This window comes from Antechinus flavipes, chromosome 4, assembly GCF_016432865.1.
Source record: "Antechinus flavipes isolate AdamAnt ecotype Samford, QLD, Australia chromosome 4, AdamAnt_v2, whole genome shotgun sequence".
Taxonomy (NCBI): Eukaryota; Metazoa; Chordata; class Mammalia; order Dasyuromorphia; family Dasyuridae; genus Antechinus; species Antechinus flavipes.
This window is the reverse complement of record NC_067401.1, coordinates 244,443,789-244,469,192: the sequence shown is the minus strand read 5'-3', so window position 1 is coordinate 244,469,192 and position 25,404 is coordinate 244,443,789. Positions and strand designations below refer to the sequence as shown.

General features: G+C 30.7%; 1 protein-coding gene across 5 annotated transcripts in view; it reads right to left on the bottom strand.

The window, feature by feature from the left end:
- Nucleotides 1-603: 603 nt before the first annotated feature.
- The window catches only part of SENP6 (SUMO specific peptidase 6), a 137,173-nt gene continuing 112,372 nt past the window's right edge, over nucleotides 604-25,404 (bottom strand). For all 5 annotated transcript variants that reach the window (XM_051997284.1, XM_051997285.1, XM_051997287.1 and 2 more), the window contains 12 exons: nucleotides 24,861-25,049; nucleotides 22,295-22,521; nucleotides 20,759-20,871; nucleotides 20,545-20,661; nucleotides 18,484-18,606; nucleotides 17,889-17,981; nucleotides 15,441-15,853; nucleotides 7,529-7,635; nucleotides 5,934-6,019; nucleotides 3,703-3,771; nucleotides 3,459-3,609; nucleotides 604-2,707 (listed from right to left, as the gene is read on the bottom strand). In XM_051997284.1, the coding sequence (XP_051853244.1) occupies nucleotides 2,498-2,707; nucleotides 3,459-3,609; nucleotides 3,703-3,771; nucleotides 5,934-6,019; nucleotides 7,529-7,635; nucleotides 15,441-15,853; nucleotides 17,889-17,981; nucleotides 18,484-18,606; nucleotides 20,545-20,661; nucleotides 20,759-20,871; nucleotides 22,295-22,521; nucleotides 24,861-25,049 (1,898 nt within the window). In that variant the 3' untranslated portion in view covers nucleotides 604-2,497. The remainder of the gene's footprint in view (nucleotides 2,708-3,458; nucleotides 3,610-3,702; nucleotides 3,772-5,933; nucleotides 6,020-7,528; nucleotides 7,636-15,440; nucleotides 15,854-17,888; nucleotides 17,982-18,483; nucleotides 18,607-20,544; nucleotides 20,662-20,758; nucleotides 20,872-22,294; nucleotides 22,522-24,860; nucleotides 25,050-25,404) is intronic.

The following is a 25,404-nucleotide window of genomic DNA, read 5'->3' as shown; positions in this document are numbered from 1 at the left end:
ACTTTGTATAATTGAGTCATGCTGTTTCAAGTATCTAGTAACAAAGTTTCAGAACCTTTTAAAGAAATACTGGTCAACAAATGAGATCTAGACATATCAAAATTAACTTGATGTCTAACGTCAGATTTAAACAACAAAAGTTGTATAAACGGAAATGCAATTATCTGGACAAATAATTTTTAAATATAGTTTTGAGATCTCATGTTTCCTAGTAGTAGTTCAAAGCAAATTACAATGAACACACTCAAAATTAATTTAAAACATTTCTTTAAAAACAATTTTGTACAGCACTTGGAAAGGTTAGGGAAAAACTGTATTCAGTTTTTTGCTTTTTAATATTTTCGTAATCATTAATCTATTTAATCTATATATTTTTATAGTTAAAAACAAAACCAAAAAATCCTGACTGCTACCTTTGGTAAGGCAGAGCCGTTTCAAGGGTTAAGAAAAATTTTACCTCATCAAAGAATAGAGGTGATATATTCCTTGAAATGAGGTAAAAACATTCTATAGTACTGATTTTTACATTTACAATACATACTTTCATTTGGATAGTACGTGCAATGCAGTTTTTAAAGAGGTCAAATGAATCGATTTTGCAAATTTTCTATTAAGTTCATTTTATTAAAAAAATAAGTTCTATGTTCAACATGTATATTACCTTGCTGTAAGACTGCAGATCTAAAAGCATCTTACCATAACATTTATTAAATGATGATAAAATAACATTTTTTAATTCACATCCTGAAATGTGCAACTAACTCTAGGGTATGTCTATCAATGAAATAATCCTAACATATTATTTGAACAAAAAAAAAAAAAATTGGTAATGGAGAATAGATACGTGTTAGCAAAGAAAATTTATAGTTGACAATTCTAACAATGAACTTTAAAGTGTATTTCTCCATCAAATAAATGTTCTAAAATTGTTTTCTTAATTGTTTTAAAGGACATGGAAGAGAAGATGATCAAAAAGAAAATAATATCTATACAAATTACAATAACTAATTTAATTCTATCTCAATAGTATACTTTTTGTTTAAACAGTTTACCTCTTCCCTTGACAAATTCTAAAGTAGAGAATGAAAGCTGAAACCCAAACTACTTTTTTTAAGAAACCAAATAATTTAAAATTTTCAATACCCCCACCTCAACCCTCAACTTTCCCACTCCTCGGCCTTATTCTTCTCTTCCCTTTATATTCTATACACTTCCAATTCCATCATGGATAGCAAAATGAGTCTTTAAAAAATTCTATTTCAATTCCCAACACAACTTAATTTTTTAAAAAATGGACAATGTCTTTAGATGTATGAAAATTTCATTGAAAAAAGTTATGAATAATTAGGTAGAATCATACAAGATCTGTACAAGACAACTGTACATCTCTCATCTTAATACAACACCTTTGAAAATTGTAAAGGAGAATGTAAGGTAGGAGCTTATTCTGCATTTTACAATGATTTAAGGCTGTAACATCCTTTACATGTAAGAATAAATCATACTGTGAAAATATCTCGATTAAAAAGCTTAATAATCTAGTTAAAACCCAAGAAAAAAAATCAATGAACACTGAAGATATTTTGCAGTAAACATTACAAAAAATAGTAATCCTGTATTTATAAGTATGTTTATAATAGATCTGTAAAATGTTCATTACTTAACTATGGCATATACATTGTAGCACATTTTGAACCACAATATAGAAAGGTAATGTGGGCAATTTGCAATTCTAAACATACTTACCAAACAGTTCTATAATGAAATCTTTCCAAACTTTTCAAGATACATTTGTATAGCTAGTATAGCATATTACTAAACAGTACAACACAGGACTACTTGAAATTGCTCTTAATGTTGCTTCTGATTCAAAAACTGTCCTAACAGTTAAACACTGGAGTGTGTGAAATGAAAACTAAAGGATTTAAAGCCTTTAATTTTTACTGCTACATTGCTTGAATTTGTGCCTTCTATTTGTGGATATTCATTATTTTTATTGGGCCTAAGATGAATTTTGATAGTATTTTAAAATTCATAGTATTTTAAAAGCAAATGTAAAAAGTCAAAAATAGGATCACAAAATACCTGAATAGTTCCTTGAAATATGTACATTATACTCACTGGGGAACGTAATATTTATTTACTAAAGAATAGCAAGTTAACCACTTTATCCTATAAGTATTTTCTTTTTATTTGTCTTATGTTTAGAAGTTGCTATTAAGTACTATTAACAGAAAATACATAACAAAAGCTTCCTAACAAGTGAAAAAATTAATTACAAATGCTGGAAAAATTGGCTTCATTAACATATTTACAGAATTTTACTTAATACATACTCCTTTGGGAATCAATTATGACACATTTGTACAAACTTTTTATTTTTAAACATTCCCAATCTATTTTGAGTAGTGAAACACTTCAGTTCTTTAGTCTATTTAGCTGAAGTTGTAAAAAACATTCCGTTTCTGACAGGAGAGCTAACATGCAACAGAAAAGTTCAGTCTGAGCTGCTGTTGATATATTGATCTGCTTTTTCCTGTAAAGATGCGTCTGATAAATTAATGTCTCTATTTCCCTTCTTTTCTTTGCTCTGCTCTTCCTGTAGTTTTAAGATTATGTTCCGAATTTCTTCTCGTTTAGTTTTCATTCTTGGACGAGGAAACCAGTCTGTCAAATTCATTGGAAGTTCAAAATTCAAAATTGGATTCTAAGTACAAAAGAAAAAAGATGCTTATTAGAAATTTTTTAAAAATTAATTTCTATCTCATAGGACTGAGATGAAGCAATTTTTGCTTTGTAAAACAACCTCCCAAGAAATGTCTGGGTACATTAGACATGTGTTATTGTATATGTATACATAATTATGGAATGTAATGAATTTTAGGAATTTACTTCAACAATTGAAATGAAGATACTGAGTTGCTATGAACTGCTCTTATAAAACTTGCCTCAAGAACCAAGAAAACAATATACACAGTAATCATAATAATGTAAGTAGAATAACACCCCAAAGAAAAAGTAAATGTAACAAAATTAAAAAGATCAAGTAGCACTCATGAAGAAATATGAGAAGATACTCCCTTATGTGGATGTAGGAGAACCACCAATGTTATATACATTTTCAGACTTTTTCAATGTATTCATTGTGCTGGCTTATTTTTCCTCTCTAAAAACATTCTGTCAAATGGAATAGCTGTCTGAGAGGGGTAAGGAAAGGAATATATGGAATACTATGGGATGTAAGAAACCAAAAATATCAACAAAAATAAAGGAAAAAAAAGAAAATATGGGAGAAAAAATTCTAGTAAAGTTATCACACTAAGTGGAACTTATGTAATCTTCTAGGTCTCAATTTTATTATCTAATGTCAGATTTTTTAAAAAACATAAAATCTTGGTTGTTTTACTGATATAATGGAAAACATTTTACACTTGTGAAATGAATGAACTGAAACTCACCTCAAAAAAGCTTTCCACATATTGCAATACATATACTCCACAATCACTGAAGTTATTTTGCTGTGGTACTTTTGGATTAGAGCCTTTCATAAGATCTTTGGAAAAACTTCTTTTACTTCCTTTTCTTACTTCCCATTCTACTTCCAAGTACCTGTAATAATGCATATAAAGTAAGACTCTTTTCCTACTTATTCTGCAAAATCTAATATTATATGAAATGTAGAGAATGAAGCTTAGAACTTACTCTCTTAGTGTTTTTACAACATTTGAGCGAGAAGGGCCTCTGAGTGAATCCATAAGCAGGATACAGGGTCTTTTATTGTGTATGTAAAGGTGGAAGGAGAAAAAGGAGGTAGAAAAAAATTACTGTTCTTAAATAATATAGCTGCTGCAAAAGACATGAAAAATTACACTGAATAATACAAGTTTAGAACTAAAACACCACTACTTAATTTCTATAGTTCTTAATAAAGATACTAAAAGAGAAAATAATCTTTTATACAGAGTACTAATACTTAATAAATTAAATTATTAATTTAAAAATAGCAGTAATATTGGTTTCTCTTGAAACCAATATTAAATATATTAATATTATACGGCACACCTTCAATAAAACTTCAAGTACATATTTGGAAACTACATTAAAGATACCTTGCAAAATACCAAAAACTTTTTCTAGTCTTACTTCAACTTCTCAGTGCTGACAGGCAGTTAAGATCACAAATTATGGGGCAGCTAGTAGATAGTGCACCAACCCTGAAGTCAGGAAGATCTGAATTCAAATCTGGCCTCACACTCCTAACACTTTCTGGCTATGTCACCCTGGGCAAGTCACTTAACCCCAAATGTCTCAGAAAAAAAAAAAAAAAAAGATCATAAATTACAAAAGTTGCTTCTACACTGGTAAAAGGAGTTTCAAGGAAAATCCTTGTAGCAGTTGAATTACAGGACTGTAACAAATAGCCCCACCTAAAGCTCTACCAAAAGATGGTCATGTGCTTCAAAACACCTCTTTAAAAATTTACTATCAAAACCAAATTAATTTATTTTTCAAAAGATAAAAAATCTAGAGCTGGAATTCAGCCAACACTCTTCTTTTTCATAAATGATGCCTAAAGAAGTGAAGGGTCTTGCCAAAGGTCACACAAAATAGATAGTAAGGATCAAAAGAGGAAATTCAACTTGGAACCTCTGACCCTAGAGTAGTGCTCATTTCACTGTAATATTAACGTGGATATTTAGATTGTGGCTTATTTTAACGTACTTTTTTTTTAAAGGTACCACAGCACAAAGATAAATTAATCTATGAAAAATTCTCTATCCACTGCTGATATGCTGAAATATAATGTTTAATACTATAAAATATTCTCTTTGCCAGACATGTGAAATGTTGAGACACCAACTTAGAAGATGTGCAAAAATTTCTTAATTAAAACTAAAATCTATTAACATATAATTTCCAAAGTCATATAATGTATAATTTATGTCAAATTCCTTGCCTTCTTAATGGGGGGATGGGAAGGGAAAGAGAGAAAGAATTTGGAACTCAAAATTTGAAGAAAAAAAGATGGTAAAATTATTTTTTACATGTTATTGGGAAAATATTAAACTGCAAAGAAAGAAAAAAAAACAAGAAAAATATGCACCAGCTCCTGGAAGTTCTAATTCTATAATCTCTTCTTTTTATTCAAGGAGAAATAAAGCACACATAAAGGAGTTTTCTAAGTCTTCTATACTTAGTTCTGTCCAATTAGGACACTTAATGGTACTATCAACCAATCTAATCCATTTAAGAAGGAAAGGAAAATTTCACATACCCAAGGAATCCGAAATCAACTGTTCAGTGACAAGAAATCTTTATTAAACCAAACCAAACCAAACCAAACCTAACCTAACCTAACCTAACTTTCTGGGAATCCCTCAGATCAAGGAAAATTCCAAATCAAGTTATATAAGTAAAAAAGAGTTGGGGGGGGAGAAGAGGGTATAGGTGAGGATATATCTTTGAAATGTTCTCATCAAATAATGGAAGTTAATCATTCCCACTCCTACTTTCTAAATATCAGGATTTTGCAAAAAGTTCAATGTAATATTGACTTAACTGGAAATTAAATTGTGACAAATTATCTATTTTTGCGGAATGAACTGAAATCCAGTTTAATTCACTCAGGAAAGAAAGAGAAACCCACAAGGAAAATCCACATACCAGAGGAATCTGAATCCCAAACCAAATGTTCATTGGTGGGAAGGTCTGTAAAAGTTCCCACATCAGAGATCTCCAGTGACTCTGAAACAAGTCTAAACTAGTATGGTTCTGGAATCCAACAGCTTATCAGATTTTTACCTCATATTATTTTTGTAGTACAAATAGTTATTAAAAGGACTTATCAATTTCTATTTTCTATCTTATGGAGCTTCCCATTATGCTTTTAAATATTCTTACTTTGTAGTCAGAAAATATAATTTAATACTTACTGCTTACAGATAGTAGGCTTCAAATGCCATTGTCCTAATTCAGAACTACAGGTATCATCAAGACCCCCATCATCACTGCTATCTTCCTATAAAAAAGAATCATATTATTTATATTTGTAAAACATACAATAACCTAAGAAACATTTAGTCAAAATAAATGTATAATCATTCTTATAGAAAATAATTCAAAAAAGTTTATATATACATAACATTTCATTGAGGATATATAATTTCATGACTATTATGTGGCTAACTTTAATAACTAAATTTGTCTAATATTAGGCAATGTTAATTTCACCTAAGCAAATTCCACACATGGCAATACACATATTAAAAAATACTTACAAACTAGAGCTCTAAGAAGCTCTTTTACTGACTCAAGAAAAAGACCCTAAGAGGGAATTCCTAAAATCTTCTGATGGTGTTATAGATTTTATTTTACATGTATGTATTCCTATAACTACCCAGATTTCAACTTCTAAGTGGTTAAAAAAAAAAATTTATTAAAAAAACCCCCACCAAAAACAGTGTTTCAAATGAAACTGTTATAGGATATAACCTGTGTTAAAGACAGGTTTTTAAAAAGAAAACAAATTTAATGCAATAATGGATCTCTAGGACAGCAATACTTAAAAGCACCTTGGAAGAGCTATTTATTTTTCTTATAAAGACATGTCAACGATCCTTCTAAGATGGCAAGTTTTTTTTTTTTTTTTTAAAGTATGAAATAGAATTATAGATCTAAAATTGGAAAAACTCTCAGGTCATCTAGTCCAATTTTCTCACTTTACAGTTGAAGAAAACTAAACCTAGAGATGTTAAATAACATCTCCAAAATCACAGAAATAACATCAGAGATAGATTGTAAATCCAGCTATTTTTATTCCACATCCAAAGATTTTTCTACTGTACCATACTGTTTCTAGTAGCGTTTATGACTTAAAAGTTCTTAACCACTCTTGCTGTAAGACCTTTCTTTTTCACCCCCTCTCCCCCCCCAACCACTCTGCTTTGAAGATGTTTTGGCTGGCATAGGAATGCAATATATAAACAAATTAGGGGAAATTTTGGCATATGAATAAACAGTACAGGGCATGACACTCATTAAGTAAACCAAGTTAAAACATCATTAGGCAATTTGAAGTGAAAAGATTATGAAATTGTCTATGTTCCTTCCTTCTCCACTAATTCCAAATCTGAATTATGTTCAATTCAACCTGATAACAGACAAAAGATGAAATGTTTGTCATAAATACTCCTGTAGGGGGAAAGTAGTCTAATTTGCATATGTAATTTTAAGCAGATATTAAACAATGTGGAGAGGGAGATTATCCAAAAAATTTGAAGAGATTTATCCTAAAAGCTTGTAAATATAGCAGTCCATTAAATTGATAAACTTTTAAATAGGAATGCAAAGGAATGAGGAAACAAAGTAGCTTTGTTTTGACATTATTCAAATTTACAGGCAATACAGTTTTATGACTTTTCAGAATTTATGGAAAGTGCTTAGCTCATAAAATTCTTGAAAAATGTATATTAATTGAGGACAAGATACTATTAATGCCCCTCCTTTTTAATTAAGTATTATTTTTCACCTGGTTATCCTGATCTTCTGAGAAGTCAATAAGTTCATCTTCAAGCAATTTATTGCCAATATCAGCTGGCTCATCACTATAGCTTAATCTGATTCTGTTCAAACCATCTGTATCAGTAAGGAAAACAAACATTATGGGAAAAAATATCACATGTGTATTTCAAGAATCCTATGTCTTCACTTGTAAAGAGGTATCATCACTTGCATATTAAAACCACATATAAGTAATATATGATGAAGGTAAAAACTTTAATTTTATTACCATAAATACAAGATAAAATAAAACACACAAAATTAGAAACTATAAATACTCTAAGAAAAAATATTAATACAATTGTAAAATTTCTTTATACAAATAAATTTCTATTTAAATGATTAGTGATACAAATTGATCATGGTTGGTTACAGATTTAGTGCTCTATCAAACTACCAAAGAGTTATTTACTTAACACAATGAATGGAACAAAATAATTAAGTGCATCTGGACAAAGAAAATGTCAGAAGAAATGAGAACTTAGCATTAGTGAGTCTCAAATTATATTTCAAAGAAGCAATTTCCAAAATTACTCGTTATTAAGTAATAAAAAAGATAAGTTTATCAATAAAACATATCAGTCACATAAGATATAAAATTTATGAATAACTATTCTACAAAAGATAAATGGACAGCATATTAATAGGCAGTTTTCAATATAGAAAATTCATGTTTAACAACCATTTGAAATTACTTGGGGGAAAAAAAGCCATTATATTAGCTAAGAGAAATTTAAATCACCTCAATGCTCTACTTTAAAAATCATCAGATTGGCAAAAAAAAATTTTTTTTAAGGGCAAATAATTGTTATTGGAGGACGGGTATTTTAAAATACTTTCAATGGAGCTCTGAACTGGTCCAAACACTAGGGAAAGCAATTAATCCATCAATGTGTATTGAAACCATGCTAGGAGGAACACAAGAACAAATAGTGAAATAATCCCTCCCTCTGAAGACCTCATTTTGAGAAAGAAAATGCAAATATATGGAAAAACACACACATAATGTAAAAATACATACAAAGTAGTCAAATACAAAGTATTATGGGGGTGTGAGTAGTAGCAACTGGGAGATCAGGAAAGGCTGTGAGTAGTAGCAACTGGGAGATCAGGAAAGGCTTCATACAAAAAAAAAAAATGACTTCTGGAATTCTATCATATATAAAGAAGAGCAGAAGAACTATATAGGGCAAAGATAAAGATGAATGCATTCTGGGAATGTTCTGACCTTTTCAAAGGTCAAAGGAAAGGAAAGTATTGCTGGATCAGAATATGGGAAGGAAAACATTGTTTGATTAGATTGGAAAGATGGATTGTTGTCTGACTGTGTATGGCCTGAAAAGAGAAACAGGAATTTTTATACTGTATCTTGGAAATAATAGAAGATACCAAAGATGATGATTGAGTAAGGAAGTCACATAATTCTGTGTATGTAAGAGATAGTGATTGGGGGATGAAGCGTAGACATGAGGAAGAGGCAGGGAAGAAGGGAGGGGCAAATATTATATAGTTCATATATTAAATTTATTTTATATTTTATAATCTTATAATTTTATTTATATATTTAAAAGATTTACATTTTATACTAAATTAAAATTATCACTAAAATATTTTATATTTTATTTATATTTATACTTTAATTTTGACACATATTAATTTATGGGAGCTTTAACCTACTAAACTTCCAATCTGTTAAGTCTGACCCTCCTTGGGCAGTGTGAAGTAGTGCTTAACATACTGTATTTCAGAAATTCTGAATTCATATGATCCACCAAATATATCCTCCAACAGCATGAATTACTACTTCCAGAGGTCTTAACTGTTTTTAATTTTAAGGAAAATTACCTAGGCAATAATAGTGGATGAAAGTGGGAGAATTGAAAAAGGGAGACTACTGAAAATACCATGAGTCAGAAATAATGAAGGCTAAAGCTAAGATGGTAGAGAGAAGAGGTCTGATACAAAATATGCCAGTAGAAAAAGCAAGATCTGGCATTTAAATTCATATAAGGGGATGAGGAAGAGTAAGTGACAGATAATCTCATGACTGTAATGATCATGTACCTGGGTAGACTGACAGGTTGATAATACCTCTGACAGAAATAGACATATTTAGAAGAAAGGAGAGTTTGGTTAGAAAGATACTGAATACAGTTTTGAATATGTTAAGTTTGTTGTATAAGAGAGAGAAAAATATGAAATAAAGGAAAGGAGCAAGAAATACTCTCGTATTCCAGTACAGGACCAGTTTGGAACTATTCTTGAAAACACTAATATGTTACGTGCTCTACAACACAATGATACCTTTATTATATATATATATATATATATATATATACTCTGAAGGCAGAGAGAAAGAACCACAAGGTCAAAAATTTTATACGCGAAAAAATTTTTTGGTAAGAAATTGTGGAATCAAAGTAGGTGTCCATCAACTGGAGGATAAAGAAACAAATAATAGTAAAGGAATATAATGGAATGTAAGAAATGATAATCATGAAGGATTCAGAAAAACCTGACAAGATATAAACTGATGAAATTATAAATGAGTAGAATCAGAAGAACAATATCAAGGGTAACAACTTTGAAAGATTTAATTAATCTTAATTATGAATTGAGTAGACGGTTAAAGAAGTATGCTTTCTCACCTCTTAGCAGAGATGTGATAGGCTATGGATAAAGAACAAGACATACATTTTTGGACACTGCTAAATTAATCTATTTATATATTTTGCTTGTTTATACTTATTTGCGTCTACTTGAAAGATGACAGGTGGATAGTGATAATAGTGACAGAAAAGAACAGTAATGAAACATTTCTAAAATATATAGAACAGAAAAAAAAAGTTCAGAAAGATATAGGCAAGCAGAGAAGTTTTTTTTATTTTTAAACTAACATGTTAACTTTAATATACACTTCAAAAATGTAGATAACAGAAAATAATTTTCATGTTCTTTTTATATTTAAATGTTCATGACTTCCGGTACTTGAATTCATATGGAAAAGATATTTTCAAAAAGTTAAGAGGAACAAAAGCTAATTATAAGCCATAGATCTATGTTATTAATTGACAATTATCTGTAAAGCTAAAATAGTTTTTTTAATGAATTACATTAATGAAGTTTATTAAAAACAATGTAAACTTTTAATATAGTCAAGGCCAAAAACTGGTCTTACCTTGATTCTACTTGTGCAGAAATGGTTTGTCATACAAACTAAGACTGTAAACAAGATTAGGGTAAGTACTGTTTTATTAGAGGTACACCTAACTTTGCACAGTAATATTGAGTCCCAAATAATTGCACGTTAACCAAATTTGTGAAGAATGCTCTTTTAAATGCACAACATTACTATTTAAAGGAATTCCATGGGAAATTCTTTTGGAATGTAAAGAATCACCTTCAGATTTATAACTTTTAAATCTATGTGGGTTTTTTTTTTCCTGGTTTATATAAAAGGTTCTTTTTGTAAAAAGAGAATACAAATTTAAGAACCTACAACGAACTTAAAAGAACTGATTTATGTAATCAATGTAAATGTTTTAAGTCACTTAAATTTTAAATCTATTCATGATGAGTAGACAGACTGATGACAATCTAGTAACATAGTATTTTTAAGAATGCTTATTCACAGCAATTGGCACACAATGACACATAATAAATGCTTATTACCCTCCCCTTTCCAGACTTCATCCTTCACTTTTTCTACCATACCTTCAATCTAAGGTCTTCTGTTTTCTCCAATTCCAAGTTTCCTTTTCTATTGTTTTACCCCTTTAAAATGTAAGCTCCTTAGCTTTATTTCTAGCAGTTGTATCGAGAGCTAAGCATATCATGAGCATATCATTAATAAATGCTTGTTGAATGACTAGTAATAAATCTGAACTTCTCTAATATAACTTAATAATATTCTACATAAAATTAAAAAACAGTAAGACTTTAATGTTATTTACATAACTTTAAACTCTAAATATATGCTATCACTATATTATAGAGCATAAGAATGACCACACTCTGAGAGACCAATTGGCAATATTTTGTTCAAATTTATTCAGCATACATTAACAAAGCATGCAATGAATACATTCAAAACCGGTACTAAGAACACATTAAGTTTAGATAAGAAATTAAACAGATAAAGAAATTACAAAAATAAAATATACAATATTCGATGGCAAACAAATCAAAGATAAACAACTGAGCTTCTTGTGCTATATATATGAAGCTCAAAAGGAATGGACATCACTTGTGAGGGGTTCAAGGATGATTTCACCAAAGGATTGGGCTTTAAAGGATGGATTAGGAATTCAGCAGAAAATGATATTCCAAAACAGAATAAGAAAGATATGAAGGGAAGAAAGGACAGACTATGTGTTTTAAAAAATTAGAAAGGTAGAGTATCTTAGATCATATAGAACCTGAGAACATCAGATAAAGATTTAAATTTTATCTTATAGAAAAAAAGGAAGCCCTCATAATATTTTTACACTGGAGCAATGTAATCAGATATGTGCTACTGTTATTAGATGGTCACCTTCAATAAGTTTAGTTTAGAGTTCTTCAAGTAAATTGGGTTGAGTAGTCATAGCCAAGTTAGAATGAATAAATCCTCCCTAGATATAAGATGCCAGGGCATGAATGAAGAAAAAAGTCTAAAAAGGTAGTCCTAATCCTCATAGTTTATTACTAGAAAAGAAATGGTGAAGTAAAATGTTGAAGCAGCTTGAGCAAAATACATTTTTTTTAAAACTTAAAAGAAACAATAAATGAGGAAGAAAAAAGTGTTAGGAATTTTTTTTTTTAAAGAAAAAGACTTTTTAAAAACTTTTCTTTATTAAAGTCATAGTACTAATTAAAATAAAGCCACAGAATTTATAATGAAATTTATACCCTTGGATTATAGCATTTTTAGCCACTTGCCTGAAACAGCAAGTCTCTGAAGTAGGTTTAGGCTGTATTTAGGCTCAATAACGATGACAATGGCTTTAAATATATGTTAACTGTGCATTATCACAAAAGTTTCTCTTGCACTGGGTATTCAGATTTTCTGATTTGTCCTGATTTTCTAGACTACCTATATTCTTTTGTAGGTTATTATTTCCATGAATCTTGATCTCAAGGTAAGTCACTTTGCCTTAATATAGAAATCATGCTTATTTAGCATTGTTGCCTTTTATTTATCTTCAGAATTTTCTTCCAAAATATTAATTAAGTATCAAGTATAAAACAATTTCAGCTACCTCTATGTTCTAGGGCAACTAGAATCCAAAAGAAAGTTAAAACATAAACCCCATATTCAGAGAACTAAAAGTCATTGTGAACTCCCCCCCCAAGCTCAAAACAGTATTTAAGGTTGCACTTAGGTACCACACAAGCTTACATCAAAATAATTTTTCAATTTATAGTGTCTAGTCAAAGATTTGAAGGGAATAGGGCAGATAACCACATTCAGGAAACCCTGTTTTGAAGGGGACAGAACATTTCACCAAGCCTGAGGAAAAGGGCATAATATCCAGGTGGATACACCCGTTATACCTAGAAAGCACAACATCCTTGTTTACTTTGTAGAATTCCTTATTTCCTTCAAGGCTCAACTTAAGTACCATCTACCATAAGTAGTCTTTCCTGATATCAATTGCCAGAATGTTCCTTCCTAAACTTTGTGTTTATGATGGACATCTTTATATATACAGGTTATTTTTCTTGACTGAAAACACAAGAAATTTGTAATAGATGACATTAGCCTATGGCAAAAGTAATCCAAATTGGGATAGGCAGGATAAGACAAGTGTTATTATTAAAAGTGGATGGCGATAGGGATGGTGGTAGTACTGGGTGTGAGTGACTTAGATGGATAAGAGAGGAAACTATAGTGAATGCAAGGAAAAATTTTGATACAAAAATGGTTAGATATGCTTAATGTATAAAAAGATTGTTTCAAAACCTATTTGAAAATCAAAATTAATTTTTCTCATATAAAAAAGGTACTATATTTGATTGTGGTGAGAAGTGCCTAGCAATATAACAATAGTTTTCAAATGAGCAACGTGTGGTGCTCCTATTGATATGAGTACAAACAAAAGACAAAGGAACAACAAATCCAAAGCCTCTACTTTTCTCTTATTATGTCCCAACATATTAAAGTCTAGGCACAAGGTCAGCATTAAAGTTGGGTGCTGATAAGCAATAAAAAAATTATGTATGTCTGCATTTTCTTTCCAATTTCAAGAAATAGATTTTAAACTCTACCTCCAAATTATTCCTGTAAACTATTACAAAGTCCTCTTGTTAAGAACGGCTGAAAAATTTAGCAAGATTTTATATATATATATAAAAACACTCAGGTGAAAGATAAAATTACCCATTACTTTGTCTATATTACAAGCAGCTTGATGCTTATCATCACTTCTTTCCCTACAAGGTAAGACATAATTGGACATTTACAGAATCCATTTTGAATGATGTTATTCAGTGGTGACACATTTCTGTCAAAGTCAAATTTTCAAAATACTAACAATTTAAGTAAAAAACATACACAGCATGTTTTACTATGCTGTTAGCTAAATAAAACCAATCAAGAAATTGTAAGAGGATAAAGATGTCCATAACATGAAGATGCGAAGTTATACAAATCAATGATAATTAGATATGAGATTTCATGCCATCAAAATCAAAACCCAAATATTTTAAATATTCAAAAGTATGAAAAAGACCACTATGTCTTGTCTTTTTATCCCAAGAATATGCCCAGGAAGAGACAAAGGAGTGATAATCATTTGCGCGCCAAATGGATTACCCAAGTCTTTTTACCACGCAAAAGAGAATCCTTTTTTGCTTTAAAGATAGAAAAAAAAAATAAATAAACTCTTAAGGTCCCCCATAAATAAACTTATTTCATATTATTCTCTTTTACATACTCTACATTCCATCCATATCAGTATCTTAACTGTTTCTTGAATTCAATATTCTAATTTGGCTTCTATTTCTCTTTGCTGTTTTCCTGTCTCTCATCTCTGTCTCTGTTGAAGTGCTAGCTTCCTTAAAGAATTAACTCAAATGGCTTTTTGGAATGGCTTCTCTAGAACTTGTTAATTCTCTCATTTCTCAAATTATCTTATAATTGTTTGTGCACATTTTACAACTTTTTTAGAAAAGTATTTTTTCTTTTGCCTTTATATTACTGACATAATGTCTAGTACTAAATAAGTACCTAGCAAATATCAGATGAATTTAAAGGAAGAGTCTGGGTCATAATTTCTGAAGAAGACAGGTCTGAAGGACTGACTCACCCTCATTCTTCAATGTTATTTCTATCTTCTATCCCACCCAATTTTATTCCTTACCTTTAGTGTTTTCTCTCCAAACTATATTCTTCCTTCTCTATCTTTTCTGATACATATCCTCTTCCCTATTATTTTTCCTGTTGTTAAGTTTAAAAGTTATTATATATTTATAAAATGCTTTAAACTCCTGAAAAAAAAAATCAAGACTACTATAAACTACTGAATGTTTTTAAAATGTTTGCTAAATCTGACACACCTGACTTTAATATCAATCCAGGGCAACACTACACTACATAAACACTTGGGGGGTTTTTATGATGTTATTCTGGAGAATCTTCTACCTTTCCACATGAAAGGGAATAGAGGAAATAAGAAAGAACTATCAGCAATATTTTAAAAATATTTCTTTTCTATAAGTTTTAATGTCACCTTATTTATTGTAAGATAGTTTATAAAGATTCAAGGAATTAGAGAAACTTTACCTTTGCTTCTAATACCAAAGTGATTTTATTTCCATTTAAAACCACATCTCAATTCTTAATCTTCTTCATAAAAACATTACAATCATTCTAGATCTTAATCTTTTAAAAAACATACCTGTATGATGTGAAGGTAGAAATTCATTTTGCACGCCATTCTCATCTTTAGTCCTATTATCAAGTTTCTGACAAGCAGATTCTAGTTTAGTTTCACATTCAATATGATTTACTTTTTTCAGAACACTTTTTCCACTACAAGGGCTCTTCTGACAGTACAAGTCACTTTCTTCATTTATAATGCTTGAGTCAATTAAAGCCATGCTATGCTTTCTGTTTGGTATTTTCTTAATTACAGGCTTGGCAGGAGAGTTTTGTAAACTATCCATTTCATTTGATGAAGAGGAAGAAGCACAGCTATCCTCTGCAGCTGAACTTTTTTGGTTGGCAATATTTTCATGGTACTGAGGATTTGGTTCATATTTGGGTTTCTCCAAGCCAGGAAAACAAACAACAGCCAAAAACCAATGTGCACTGCAGAGAAATTGAGAAGAATATCAAAAGCAAAAAACCAATTATTGTATATTAGTGACATTCATTAAAATTAATAATGAATTTCAAAAACATTTGTTCTGCTCTTCTAAACAAATTAGAAATGTTTAGTACTTTAAAAAAAATGACTGTCTCTCTCTCTCCTACTCCCCTCCCTCCTTCCTCTCCCCCCCCCCCCCCAAAGACAATTAACTTTAACTGCTAATGTAAATGGTCACTTATGAAGAGGGAGGACTATTTCAAACCCTGTTTAAAAGATATGCTGTCTGGTTCTTTATTATTCACTTGTTTGATTCATAGATGAAACTATTTTATTAAAAATTTGTTTCCTTTCCTTTCATTTCCATCTTTGTATGAACAAATCCCATGATCCGTTTTAAAATAATTCATTTTCTAGTCATAATACTACACTATAGTCTCAACTATCATCTCAAACAAATCTTTCTCTTTACAAACAACAGCACTAGAAAGGTCTGAGGCTCTGTTACCACTACTAATTGAAGGTGAGAAAATTTATCAATTCTAACTGTTGACTATCATTCTTATGGATTCGGGGTAGCTTGTTACTAAGATGCTGTGCATACTATGTTCCTGACTTTTTACTCTCCTAATCCACTTATTAAATAAAAATAATAACCATAATAATAGCAGAGACTAGTATTTATAGAATGCTATAAACATCATTTCACTTGATTCTCACAATATTCCTGTAAGGAGGGTATCATATCAACATCCTCATTTGACAAATAAGGAAATTGAAGCTGACAAGGATTACACACCAGTGAGAGCAAAGAATTTGAACAAGCTGACAACGTTTCTACTTTTGATCTTAAAGCATCCCCTTTCCTTGCACCTTGCCTCTTCTTCTTCTCTTATACTCACTTTCCTCCCAATTTATTTTTCGACCCTTTCCTTGGCAACTGAATTTCAATGCTATACAATTGAAGATCAATGCTATCACAACTAGTCTATTTTCTATCAGATTTTTCTCTCTTGTTTTCTTTATGCTACTTATTTGATCAAATCTTCTTCAGTTCCCTTTTGAAACATCATCATCATCTCTGGAAATATACCCTTGGCCAGTACCAGGCTCTTTATTCTTTCTACATTCTTTCAATGCTCCTATAGCCTCTTCTTGTTTGAACTATTATTGGCCTCCAAATTTAAATATATGATCCTCATCACTCTTCTGAGCTCTGGCTCCATATTTTCTTCTAAACATGTTCATTCACTGGGATATCCTACAAGCACCTCAGACAATATGTCCAAAACTGGACTTATTATTCACTCTCTCTCTAAATAAAATGCTCTCACTAAGTTCCTATTTATGATGTTCTTGTAACTAAGGTTTCCAATCTGAAAGTTATCCTCATTACTCCTACTTACCATCCCACTCCCTCTTTATCAATTAGTCGCAACCTTGCTGAATCTATCTTTCCAAATTCTCTTTCATCAGTCTCGTTCTACTTCATCAAATATATTATTACAACAGCCTCCTTAAAAAAAACTCCTAATATCATGTCCTTCCCCAATCCAATCTTTAATATACACAATTGCCAAAATGATATTCTTAAAACAGAGGTCTGATTTTATCACTCCCCAAATCAAGATATTGCAGCAGTTCCCTTCTGATCTGGAAAATTACACTAATGGAATTATATTTGAAAAAAGATATCAACAACAAGGAAAAAAATACCTTTATTTGAAAATGTTTATAGTGACAATTTTTATGATAACAAAAAACTATAAAATGTGTCTAATACTTGAAAAATACTTGGACAATTATTCTATACTAATATATGTGAAAATTTTATGATCTAGCAATGTCGAGTGGGAATCACTAGAGAAATAGCTTACAAAAAAAGTAACTTTACAAAAAATTATGATGTACAAATTCTTAACAAGTTGTTGTTTTGTAAAAGTAATCAACAGTTTATTTGGTTTTACCCTAAAAACAAGTATTTATTCTAAAAACACCATCACAAATGTAGTAGATACAAAGGAAAGTTCTACTCACGCTTCATTGAGGGGAACAAAAATAAAATCCTTTTCAAAAATATCTACATGTCGAGTCCATGTTTTAACACGCCCATGTCGCTTCTGCTGTATTCTATAAGATGAAATTGAGAAATGATACAATGTAAATATTTTTTTTAAATCAAGAGATCTCCTTACTGCTTATAACAATATTCATTTTCAAACTAAAACTTAAATGCTTCTTGGAATGTAAAACTTTTAGGAGTCAGAAAAAAAGAAATAAAGATTGAGATAAAGCCAAATCTTCAAACTAATGTAATTTAAGGAAGTCATGGTAACAAATGTGCCTTGTACTTCTTGCAAAAATTAATCATATCACCATTGGTATAACATTGCATATTGTCTCTTCTGAGAATGAAATGCCCTCCCCCTCCAATCCCTTCCAAAAAAAACTCAAGCATTATTATGCAGACTGCCTTAGATTTAAATATCAGGAATAATACCTCCTTTTTACTTCCCAATCTAAGATAAATGAATAGTCTATATAATGTCACAAAAACAATTTTTCCAATCAGAATAGCATGCTGCAACTTTTATTAACATCAATAATTTTAAAAAATTTTAACACAACTTACGAGAGATTTGTTGTTTCATGAAGATTTCTTCTCTCTCTTTGATTAAGGCGTTTATAGAAAAAGGAGCTAAAGATATGAATTCGATCAGCATCTTCTTTATTCAGTTTTTCAAGTACCAAATACCTAGAGTTCAGGAAAAGAATTCCATTATATTTCAATGTCAATTATTATTTTAATAAAAATTAGATCTAAATGCAGAGATCAAATAGAAATTTAATCCAAAATATGTATTCATTTCCTGGAACTGAAACAAGTGACTGATGTTTTACTTGGTTACTCAGTGGTGTATATAACTTATATAACATCCTCTGAGATAAACACAAATATAGAGAAATGAAACCATGACTTGAAGGTTTTAAATATTTTTATCTAAACTGTCAAAAAATTCCTACCAATTTCACATTAATTTTTCTACTATAAAATTGGTTATATTAGATCTGAAGTTTTTTGAAAATCACTAGTTTAATTACGCATTCATAATTCATTGCTTATCTGTCCATCATTTTCTACATTGAGTGGGATCACAAGTTTTGTATAGAAGATGGAGCAATAAAGAAGCAGTAATTATAACATATTATACCTATTCTTCTTTCATATCATGAAATATTCACAAGTGTATCAAAAAATTATCTAAAGTTTAAATGAACTCACCACAAAAAAGTATTCCCATTTACTATTTATTATAACATTTATTGTACTTCAAATGTTTTGTACTATAGCACTCTACAAATATCACTTTTTTTCTGATTTAAAAATAAAGGACAGAACACTATACCTTGAATAAAGAAAGAGCCTGGGCCCTCTCTTGACATGGTTAATAATTCACATTTTAAAAGTCTCAATTTGTTTTTCGGTATTAACAGCAACAGCAAAACAACTATCCCTCCCTTGTCAGGATGTTGTGAAAAAATAAATGCCTGAACATGTTCTGAATTTTATGAAAAGTATTTTCTTCATTCAAAGTAAAAGTCTGGACTAGACAATGGAATTCTTTCCATTCTAAAATTCTTTTAATCAATTTTTTTTTTTCAATTTACAAAATGTACTGAATTTTATGTAGTACAGGTATTTACTGCATGTTTATTCAATTGCTCTGACATTATCATTGAAATCTGATGCTTATAATTTCTAGCATAACATCTTATAAAGTTATATAAATTGGCATCTGATTCAAAAAGGTAACATAAGATACTTTTAATTTTAGGAAAACTAATGTTTCAGTTCTTATGAATCAGGAAATCTATTTAGTACCCTTATTAGATTTGTAATAACAAAATTTTACACTAATATAACTCAACTACTTTTTAATTGCCCTCTCCCCCCCCCCTCCCAATAGCATACACACTGAATCCTAGAACATTGTTAATGCTATAACTGGTGCTAGGCAAAGCAGAACATATGCATCTGAGGAAAAGAAAAGACCAAAAGAATATAAAAGGTGTTTCCTGCCAATAGGAACATGTTTTTTCCATTTCTGCTATGTGCTACTAGCTGACTTCAGAAGCATGTTGTTCTAAGAAATTAAATTAGAAAACTCAAAGAACATTAAAGATGGCAGGGATCTTGTAGATAAGCTAGTCTCAAGGAGGAAATGGCAGAATGGAGTCCCGTTACCAAAAATACCTATGCAAGTTTCCATTTGCAATCAAAACCTGTTTTAGGCATAAGCATGTCCTCTATAAATCTCTAGAGAGCTCAGGGTCCTTTTCTTGTTATCCAAAGCAGTTTAATTCTAGCTCTAATCTTCCTTGAACATTTTTTCTACATTCTGTATAAACAGATGCCAGAACTGAATATTTTCCAAAAGAATGGATAGTTTTATGTAGATGAGAAAATTAGGTCTGATAAAAGGGTTTGTTTTATAGCTTTGTATTGATTTCTTTTATAGCTAAAAATGAATTAAACAAATATTCTTTTGGTTTGTCTGATCTGTTTAATGTACTCCAGTAAAATGTTTAATGTATACAGAAAATGAAAACAAAAACTGTAACAAGAATTTTTAACAATTAATGATTATACATCACTAAAAATATAATTAAAATAAAACAAAAATTAACTTACTTTAAATAAAAATCTATAATAACATCATTTAAAAATTCTCCTTCATTTAGACAGTGCAGATCCTCATTAGTAACACAGATGCCTCCCTTAGCTGGAGGTGGTGGATATACTATCAATCTGAAACAAAAAGAAAAAAAAAAGTACACATAAATATATACAGCCCCCCACCCCCAAAATAATATAGCACCAGTTAAGAGTATAGAATGTTCCTCACTTTTCAATAGGGCCAATAAAGACAGTATGTGGTTCTCCAATTTCCTCGTCCTCATCAAAAAACTGGAACTGTGGTGTTATATTTCTTAATTGTATTTTAGGTTCAAATGAAACCTTGTAGAGAAAATTAAAATAACTATTAGTTTCCAAAACCAAGATGAAATTGACTTCTTACATTCCTTCACAAGAATACAAACACATAGGGAAGAATCATATAGATTTTGTTTTTTAAAGTTAAGTGACAGGCTAAGAATGAATCAAGAAACACTTCTTTGCATTAAGACTTTCAAAAGGGACAACTGAAATCTGTGGCATAATTTTCTATTTTTGATTAATAGTTTCATTTCAACCAGCATTTACTAAGTAATAACTCCATCAGCCACTATATATAAAGAGATGAAAAATAAAACCCTCCTTGCTCTCAGTGAGCTAACACTTTGATGATGAGAGGGAAGGGGAATAGATCATTTACACTAATAAATGTGATATAGGATATAAAGTAGATATAAGAAAAATGAGATTCAGAAAAAAAATTACTAGAAATTACGGCACATATTTTAAGTCTCATTTATTCTTCTAGCAGAATTTTCTGAAGCCAAATCAATCAGAAGCAGATGTTCACTTCCACCATTTCTTTAATCTATTTAATTTTGTAAGTAGTTTTGCCTTAATCTATCTCTATATTAATCTTTATCTAACTGCACCAAGCTTATATCACAGAAGAAAAGCATTATCAAAATGAGAGGGCATACATACAAGTGGTTCAGTCTAATAAAGTTCAAATTTGGCCTCTGGACATTTACTAGTTATGTCACTGTAGAAAAGTAATTTAAATCCTATTTGCCACAGTTTCCTCATCTATAAAATAAGAACAATAACAGCACCCGATATCATAGGGATTTTATGAGCTGAAACAATAATTGTAAACTGCTTAGCACAGAGCCTTAACCACTATATAAATGTTCATTATTATGACAGCCAAATAAAATCTGTAATAAACATTAGTTAAATTTAGATTCTAAGTATTAAAGCATTTACACTATTTGTTATAAATAAATTCAATATATTTTTATGATTGCATGCCTCTTTTGGTTATTATTAGTGACTGCAAATATAGCTCCAAATGAACTGCAATGAGTACCACTCTTTTAGAAGGAGATAAATATACTGCCAATAATAATAAAAGTTATTTTCTCAAATATTCCCATCCTGCAGATAAAAAAGGGGACGCATTATTCCAATAGCAATTATGCCAATGCTATCTACAAGTTGAGGCATGAAGAAAGGGAAAATGAAAGGCGAGGAGCAATGAAAGAAAGTAGAGAATGAAAAAAAAAAAATGTGAATAGTAGAATGCAAACAATAAGGACTTTTGGTATGACAGCTGCCATAGCTTAACTGCACAAGAATATGTGATGACTAAACTAATTAACATAACAAAAGGCTTTGTGATGAATTCAATCATATTTAAAATTTTAAGATTCTAAGTATTCCTTGGAGGACATTACAATTATAGTTATTTGTAAAGAAAAATTACATTTTTTATTTTGCCTTCTTTTTGCAGAGAACTTGCTTTGGAAACTTCTTCATAAGTTTTTGTAAAAGCAACAAGTCTTCCATTGGCTTCTTCAAAAGAGATTTTCACAAAAAAATCAGGAATATTATTTCTGTTACCAATTTCAGTAATGATATTTTCAAATACTATAGTTGCCTGTGTATCAAGGCCAGTTTCAAAAATTAAAATGATATATTGTTCTTCAGGACCTAAAAAGAAAGAAATGTATTTGTGAGCATTGGGGGGGGGAGGGGGGAAAGCCACAATTCATTCTGAAATATAACACATTTTTATTTTTCTAATTGGAAACAAGGAAACACACTATAACTAGCTGCAGTGTCCTCTGTCAGGGACATCCAGCTTCTCAGATAACTATATTTAAGATAGTGCTCAGAACAGAGTAAGTATTATTGAATACTGCTCACTAACTGAATAACACTAAGATAGTTGTTATCTGGAAAGGGTGAAACACATATGTGATCAAAGGCCTTTTGAGTCTGTCCTTGGAGCAATTAGGAAAATGGGATCAACCCATAAAGATCTATCAATCAAGTAAGTTCAGTAGCATAAACATATGTAACAAATCCAATACTTTAAACTAGTTTAATAAGCTCTTTACAAATTGATTAGAAAATGTTCCAAATAGCTATGCCCAGAGAGCCATAAAACAACCATATCCTTTAAACCAAGATTATTGCTTCTATGTCTATACCCCAAGGAATAGAAAAAGGAAAGAAAAAAGAAAGAACTTATATGCATAAACATATAGCAGCTCTTTGGCAATGACAACTTAGAAACTGAGGGGATGGATGCTAATCATCTGTTTAGGAAGTGTTGAACAAGTTATGGTATATAAATATGATGGAATACTCTCATACTGTAATAAGTGATGATGGGGACGGGTTCTGGAAAACATAGGAAGACTTCTTTGAAATAATACAAAGTGAGTGAGCAAAACTAGGAGAACAATCTATCCAGTAACAGCAAAATTATCAAGATAATCAATTGTAAGCAATTTTGTAATTCTGATCAATATAAAATGACCCACCATAACTCTAAAGAACTCTTGAAGTAAAATGTTTTGCATCCATAGACAAAAAATTGTTGGCCTCAGGGCAGCCAAAAAAAAAAGTTTCCTCCCCCACTTCCCCTACATGGCTAATGTGGAATTGTGTTCTACATGACTTCCTCTACGTATCATATTTTTTCCCTTCTTAATGAGTGGGAAATGATGGAAATGAGGGAGAGAATGGGGGGGGGGAGGGGGGAAAGCCACAATTCATTCTGAAATATAACACATTTTTATTTTTCTAATTGGAAACAAGGAAACACACTATAACTAGCTGCAGTGTCCTCTGTCAGGGACATCCAGCTTCTCAGATAACTATATTTAAGATAGTGCTCAGAACAGAGTAAGTATTATTGAATACTGCTCACTAACTGAATAACACTAAGATAGTTGTTATCTGGAAAGGGTGAAACACATATGTGATCAAAGGCCTTTTGAGTCTGTCCTTGGAGCAATTAGGAAAATGGGATCAACCCATAAAGATCTATCAATCAAGTAAGTTCAGTAGCATAAACATATGTAACAAATCCAATACTTTAAACTAGTTTAATAAGCTCTTTACAAATTGATTAGAAAATGTTCCAAATAGCTATGCCCAGAGAGCCATAAAACAACCATATCCTTTAAACCAAGATTATTGCTTCTATGTCTATACCCCAAGGAATAGAAAAAGGAAAGAAAAAAGAAAGAACTTATATGCATAAACATATAGCAGCTCTTTGGCAATGACAACTTAGAAACTGAGGGGATGGATGCTAATCATCTGTTTAGGAAGTGTTGAACAAGTTATGGTATATAAATATGATGGAATACTCTCATACTGTAATAAGTGATGATGGGGACGGGTTCTGGAAAACATAGGAAGACTTCTTTGAAATAATACAAAGTGAGTGAGCAAAACTAGGAGAACAATCTATCCAGTAACAGCAAAATTATCAAGATAATCAATTGTAAGCAATTTTGTAATTCTGATCAATATAAAATGACCCACCATAACTCTAAAGAACTCTTGAAGTAAAATGTTTTGCATCCATAGACAAAAAACTGTTGGCCTCAGGGCAGCCAAAAAAAAAAGTTTCCTCCCCCACTTCCCCTACATGGCTAATGTGGAATTGTGTTCTACATGACTTCCTCTACGTATCATATTTTTTCCCTTCTTAATGAGTGGGAAATGATGGAAATGAGGGAGAGAATGGGGGGGGGAGGGGAGAGGGAGGAGGAGGAGGGTAAATGTTTCAATTTTTTAACCACCTCACATTAAGATAAGCTAAGATTGTGGTAGCCTTCAACAAAATCCACAAAATAAATACTAAGCATCTATTATAGAGAATACACTAAACTAGTATTTGATGTGTAAGTAAACGGTTTCTGATCTTGTTGAACCTCTTCCTTTATACCAGGCAGAATAACATAATATATTCCTTTATATATATATTTACTTGTCCCCAACCCAATTTTCAACTTGTCAATTTAACTTACTTTCTCCTTCACAATCATACCAAGAATTATCTCTTTCTCGATTCATCTTCAATTGCATTCTCAGACTATGACAAGCAGCTGGTATTGTTTGGAGAAACACTACAGGTAATTTTCTGACACTACACCATTCACATTTAGTAAGTTCAGAGGTTTTTAAATCAATCTCTTGTATATCACCACTTTCAAACTCTGGAGGAAAAAAAAAAATCAGTAAAATATTCCTCAAACCAGATAAAAGGATAAGACAAGTTGTATTTATTACAACTTGTAGTTTTTTTTTTTTAAACAATATAGTTTTAAAAAGAAAAGTGTGCTACTAATTTGACTACTAAAGTAACAGCAATAGTTAGCACTTAAAGAGTGTATTAAAATTGACAAATTAATTCAAGGCCCACAACTCTAGAGAAGGTAATTGCAGACATTATCACCTATATTTTAGAGTCAGGGAAACAAATTTAGAGAGATTCAATGACTAATAAACCTAGAGAGGTTTAGTAGACATGATATTGGATTTGGATTCAGAAAACCTTGGACTTCAAACATG